This window comes from Morone saxatilis, unplaced genomic scaffold (genome assembly GCF_004916995.1).
Source record: "Morone saxatilis isolate NCDOM2014 unplaced genomic scaffold, NCSU_SB_2.0 Contig23, whole genome shotgun sequence".
In the NCBI taxonomy this organism is placed as follows: domain Eukaryota; kingdom Metazoa; phylum Chordata; class Actinopteri; family Moronidae; genus Morone; species Morone saxatilis.
This window is the reverse complement of record NW_023339796.1, coordinates 12,379,348-12,385,885: the sequence shown is the minus strand read 5'-3', so window position 1 is coordinate 12,385,885 and position 6,538 is coordinate 12,379,348. Positions and strand designations below refer to the sequence as shown.

Genomic DNA, 6,538 nt, shown 5'->3' with positions numbered 1-6,538 from the left:
ATTGGTTGTCGAAAAACTGTTTTTTGACATTCACCTTTTTCACAGTTGCTTCTAGTGAAAATGTCAAAGGCCAGTTGCTGTCTTCAGACCACTGTCAATATATTCTTATCGTATAGTATGTGCTTCAGACTTTACTGGAAGTGTGTTTGGCCCACTGCATAGCTGTGCACCTACAGTACAAACATAGTGAGGGGGGCAGGATGACAGGTAGACAGAGTTATGGACACAGAAGCACAACACATGGTTAAATATTCAACATTCATTACATAGAAAAAAGCTTAAGCCAAATGTATTGTTCATCAATAGTCTACTGTAACTGCCCCTCACTCAGTCCCGGGTCTTTGTGTGGAGCCCAGTATTTCTGCGTCTGTTATTAGGGGATTAGTCCAACTGGCCCTGCTGGGCTGAGCACATGGTGAGTGCATAATCAATAATGGAAGGCTGCACATACACAGAACAGTCTCAGGCACATGTTCACCTTGTGCACAAGTACAAACCGTTATGCAACAGACATGAGAGCTTTTTGTTTTCTTATCCATTTGCTCTGTAAAAGCAAAAAAGAAAACTGTCTTGTTCTATTTCTTTATATGTTAAACCTGATGAGGTTTCTGTATTGTCAGCACACAAACTTCCCGGGAAGACATCATATTCCTATTTGACGGCATGTTAATCTGCAAGTTGCTTATGGACAATTGTGGTTTTTCATTGAAGGGGAATTCAATATCTGATATAATTCTGTTACGGAGGAAGTCAACCCTTTCTTTATATTGGGCTGATCAAACAAATTTGATAAATGTTTAATAAGAGTTTAAACTTAATACTGTGGAAAATAGAATTCTACACTTATTTAAGCTGGAGAAATGTAACCAACCAACCTGTCTTATATTTCTATACTATAACTGTTTTCCTATTGGTGTCAAGGTGAGTCATTGTGACAATACAATTACGAGTAAAACAACATCAGAACAAAACAGAGCTGCAAACATCTACTCCTCAATCTACCGTTACATTGAGGTTCCATGTGAATCAACTGTATATGCTGTGTAATGTATAAAGGCAACAATAAGACACATCACACTAAGATGTTGCATAAGTTTCAACACTCATTTATTTATTCGCCTTATTTTGTTTCTTGACAACTTTTGTTACGTGTCCACAAACATGAGAAACTCCAGAACACTCAAAAGATAAACGTGAGCACTGAGATTAAGACTTCATCACAGGCTGGGACCTGTGTCTGCTTCTGTCAAGCAGCTCAGAGCAAGAGAGCAGACCTGGAATCATCTACCCGGTCCACGGTGACCACCTCACCCACACTGAGCTGAAATGTGCAAAACTGATCTCTGATCAGCGCTCTTTACTCTGGGGTGACACTTGACGAAGCAGCAGGCCAGTTATTCTTATTCATCATGGTATACAGAGAAAGAGAGAGTTAATATCATCTGTGTGATGAGACCCAACACAGAAAATCTCCATTTATATACAAGACAGAGCCAAGAGGAAGGTTTCCAGTTAGTCATTACAAGGATCATGAATGACAATACTTTACAAGCAGCACTTCAGGAGGGGGAAAAGCTGTTGTCATTAGCAAGCGGTAAGGCAGGAGAGAGGGACAGAGTACAGCAGAAGATAAGAGGACCTGCATGCTTTCGATCCAGCTATGACAGTTAAAAAGCAGCCAAATATAAAATAATCAACTAATTTACCTTTCAACAATCGGCCAGTGCACTAAAACTGTCTCACAAAGTGTTTTTTTTTTTTTTTTCAAACATGATACCTGTGAACTATTAGGGTTAGAAGCACTGCAAGTCATCTGCCAGTCGGAAACTTAAAATAAAAAAATGCAATTTGGTTCAGTGTTGTTAGTGGTTTGATTGCTGAAGCAAAAATAGCAAAGTTTCAGAATCTAATCTTCTCCTCCCGTCAGGACAGGGCTGTTATATGTTTTAAACACAAACCAAGCTTATCCATACATTCTTAAAACATAATCATACGAAAACATAGTAAATAAAGATGCTTTGTGCATGAGTGCAATATATTTTAAGGACATAATCCATCTTTCAATTTTTATAAATAAAACTTTCCATTCGTCTTCTGTTCCAGCAGACAACATATAGGATATATCTATTAGCATTTTACAAAACAGTTGATTATACCAAGATGACCCAAAAATGACCATAAATAAATAATGTAATGCCATTGATTTATAAAAAAAAAACATAATTTTAAAAATAAAAGAAGGCACAAGTAACAACAGATCTAAATAACCAGCTTTGTGGTAGTCAGATTTTGAACATATTTTTTAAGTATTAGGCTGCATTGCTCAGCAGGTTGGTTGGCCTGTGGCGTGCAGAGTCCTGAATACGTTTACTGATTGTAAGTCAGGTTTGACAAAAAAACTGATTACAACCAGACAAGAAACAAGAGAATAAATCAGGAAAGACAAAATGGTTGGCTGACCACGTCTTTGATAGAGATTTACAAAAGAAGGGGGTATGACAACAGATACAGATAATATGCCTTTAAATGCAAATCATACAGTACAATACAAATTCCAGCCAACATTTGGGGTCATCTTGGTATAGTGCAAAAAAACATATAGCAAGTAAAAGCAACTAGAAACCATCCCATAAAAGTCATAATAACACCAAGCTAATCATACTGTACTGGTTTCTGACACAAGCATCAGGCTGTCAAATATCTAGCAGCTACAGTACAAAAGCTGAGAGGGGGATTGCTTTTAAATGCAACATTTACAGTCAATGATAATGAGATTTACGCCGTACCATACTGTTATAGGTTATACCAACATACTATATAGCATCATTGATAATATTCACTCTCCAAAACATCGACATAGATCATCAATATAAAAAAAGACCCCTAGCATCTACTTTTACTCTACATAAAAGCTAAATCTTGGACACATGTAACTAACTTTTAGTGTTTATGTCAAAGACAGTGATGAAGGAGGGAGAGAAGAAAACGAGGTGAAGAAAGGGAGGCACTATCTGGTGCATGGACAACGCTCTTGCCCACTCAAAGCAACTGCCTTCAACAGATTTCAGGTCCATGGTCAATTACAACTTTCCATTTAGCTACTAGACAATAGTAAACTTATTTTTAACGTAGCAACTCTGCTGGCCCATCACAGACAGAATAAGTGCTTATTTAATTAAAATAAAACTATCCACATACTGTACAGTTGTCCTCTTGGAGTATTCATCATGTAAAACATCTTAGGTCAATTTGGGTATAAATGATTAGTTGTAGTTATTAGAAGATAAAGTTCAACGTTTTGGGAATACGCTTATTCGCTTTCTTGCCAAAAGTTACATGTGGAGGTTATGCATAAAACCAATGTTCCCTGAGGGAGGGAAACTCCCATCAACAACACATCAGTGTGGAGACTGCAACCTTGCAAAGATATAACACACTGGTTTGCACCAAAGTCACGGTTAGCTTAGCATAGCATAAAGACTGGAAAAACCTGGTAAACAGCTAGCCTGGCTCTAATACAATAAATACTCAGCGGTAGAGGTGATGGTAGCTGGATTTTGTTACATTTGGACAGAGCCAAGCTAGCTGTTTACCTGTTTCCAGTATTTATGCTAAGCTAAGCTAACCGGCTGCTTGCTGTAGCTTCATATTCACCATAGAGACCGTTGACAATAGTCTCATCTAACTCTTGGCAAGAAAGTGAATACGTGTATTTGCCAAAATGATTAAAAACAGTTTCTTTAATATCGTAAATGTCTGCTAACACAACTGCACAGTGGACCATGGTTTGAAACAATTAAAGCAAGGAATTAATGCTTTGGTTAAAACAAACTGAGTAAATGATGCAATACATTAACTCAATAAAGACAATAAAGTGCCATGCAACAAAACTGGTCAGTGGTCCTGTCACAGATAAATATCAGTGCAGAGAACCTACAATAGCAACAATAAATAACATTATTCTTTATGTTTATACGTACAAGGTTATTGTAAAAAATAAAATAAAAGAAGCACATACTGAAAACAAGGCAAGGACATAAGTCTCCTGATAAAAGGAGTATTTTGTCTAATCAACAAACTCAGTTTTCATGGACCCAGTTAAAAAAAGCGACACAGGAACAACAACATACCCTTTTGTCCTAACAAATCCCTCATGCTACTTCAATGTTAAAACGACAGTTTGCTTTCTGAAACCTCTGCAGTAAAACAAATACTCTATGCTGTAGAGCACCAAGCCTATCCAAACTGAGGTAATGTACAGTATATGATGGGTGCTTGTGGAGCTATCATCCCTGCACTTACACAGAGAAACATCTAGTTTGATGTTTTCTTTTTTTCCCCTCACCTGATGGCGTTATTTTGAAATACATGAATGGCTGATTTAAAACTGGGGACTTATTTTCAGTTATTATGAATGAAGGAGGGACTGACCACGTACTAACTTTCTACAGGAAACTGGTAGCCTTACAGATGACAGAGTTCTACATGAAAACTAATCAGAACTAGTCCCAATGCCCAGCAGAGGTAAGTTAATTAACAGGTTTGGGTGGTTAGTTTGCCTTATGTTTCTTCTAAAGGGAGCACACCATGCAGGGTTTTGAGGTGGCGACTGCAGAAAACAGAGAAAGGACAGGTTTTCTTGGGATGAGCGATCGAGTGATGTTTGGGACTGGGACGGTCGTCATATACAAGGTTATTTAAATGGTTGTATGTGTTTGTTCATATGGTCTATGTTCATTAGAGGAAGATGACGAGTGGAGCTTTTAGATTGTATTGTTTTGTTTGTTTGTTTGTTGTTTTCCACCAGGCCGGTTCACCTCTCACATCCTCTGAGCAGGCGGGGCCGACTGGATCGACTTTCTCCGGGAGAGCTTTGACCTGAAGAGAGGAGATCAAAGAAACGGGGAGTTAGAGGAAGAAATAGGAACTATTTGAAGAGCAGTTGTGGTTGTGCTTTATTGTGTGAGTCCTGAAATGTCTTAATAATTTCCCAGAAAGTTTCTAGAAAAAAACTAAATAATTTGGCAATAATTATAGTAAATTACAAAATGTTCTGAGACAGTTATTTTAGTTTATTTCATAGTGTTGAGTTAATAAGAAGTTGTTAACTTTCCTTAAAATAATCTTAATGAGGAAGATAACTGAGATTCATTAAAGATATATTAATATTCTACATATTTACTACATATATTTTACTCTGAGGGATAACCACTTCCTTTTTGACCTGTTTATCTCCATTTTCCCAGTAGTAAGTACCAAATTACATATTCCTGTCCAGGAACCTTTCTAATTATTCTGTTATTTTCTCTGTTTCTATCTAGTTATATTGTGAAATAGTTAGTTAGATAAATGGGTTAATCTGTGCTGCTAATAGCTGTTTTTAACAGTTGTCTGTGTTCTGATTTTCCCTCTACAGTTTCTCCATCACTCACCTGATGGTGCCGGCTAACAGAGGGTTAAAAGCGTACAGCCAGTCGTGCATCTCTTTGTCATTGGTGGCCTGCAGCAGTATCCCACGATGCTCAGTGCACACAGCAAACGTGTTGGGAGTCTGGAGACATGAAATAAAGAAATAAGTTCATTCAGGTTCAGTGGGTTACTATTTATTTATCGGTTTTACTATTGAAGTGAAGCTTGGTCGTACCCGCAGTAAGGTCTGTTTGTCTTCGCTGTATTCCACCTTTGCTGACGACAGATTGATGACAGCTCTCTCCACGCTGTCCCTCTCGCTGCGGTACAGGTAGACGTAGGGCCGACGCACCACCACGTAACGCTTCACCCAGCCGCTGGTGTGGGGCTCCAGGAAGTGCAGGTAGCCTTTCTTTGACACAATGGGGCTGCATACAAAGAAAGAAATACTAATGTTAAGTGATAAAACTTGACCACAACCTTTGGTAAATGACGCTTGTTCCCCAAATGAGAACAGATGAATTTGCAGTTTACAAATATAATGTTGATTTTATCCACAGTGACTCAGGATCAAGTGTGTGTGTGTGTATGCGTGTGTGTGTGTGTGTCTGTGGTCTGACCTGACTCGAATCTCCTGTATGTCAGGAACAAAGGTGCATCCTCTGAGAGCTTTCTTTCTGTCGACTGGGCTGTACGGGTCCAGATCCGGTGTGGAAGCTCCTGAACTGGGTTCAGTGTGTCTACACAACATAAACAACGTGTTCATAATGTGACAAAAAGGCACCGTGTCTTGGCCTGTTCATCTGACTAACTCTTTTTTTTTAATTCATCACAAAAAACAAATGTTAAATTCTCATTTTCATTGTCTTTAATCAAGTATTTTTATTTTATGCTACTACTTCTACTACATTCATTTGAATCCTGTAGTTTCTACTTACTTTGCAGATTTACCATACAAAACATAACTAACCTTTAAAATATGATATTAAAATTCAGCAATAATAATCTAATAGTATGTTATACACAATAAAAAAACTCTCTCAAAGGAGCTATTCTGCACAATAAGTACTTCAAGTACATTTTGCTGATCATACTTCTATAGTTTTTCTTAAAGCAGCAACAAGGAACT

At 37.9% G+C, this 6,538-nt stretch overlaps 1 protein-coding gene across 6 annotated transcripts in view; it reads right to left on the bottom strand.

The window, feature by feature from the left end:
- Positions 1-1,749: 1,749 nt before the first annotated feature.
- kif1ab (kinesin family member 1Ab) overlaps positions 1,750-6,538 on the bottom strand; it is a 24,760-nt gene continuing 19,971 nt past the window's right edge. For all 6 annotated transcript variants that reach the window (XM_035670815.1, XM_035670814.1, XM_035670818.1 and 3 more), the window contains 4 exons: positions 6,030-6,149; positions 5,645-5,837; positions 5,433-5,551; positions 1,750-4,878 (listed from right to left, as the gene is read on the bottom strand). In XM_035670815.1, the coding sequence (XP_035526708.1) occupies positions 4,821-4,878; positions 5,433-5,551; positions 5,645-5,837; positions 6,030-6,149 (490 nt within the window). In that variant the 3' untranslated portion in view covers positions 1,750-4,820. The remainder of the gene's footprint in view (positions 4,879-5,432; positions 5,552-5,644; positions 5,838-6,029; positions 6,150-6,538) is intronic.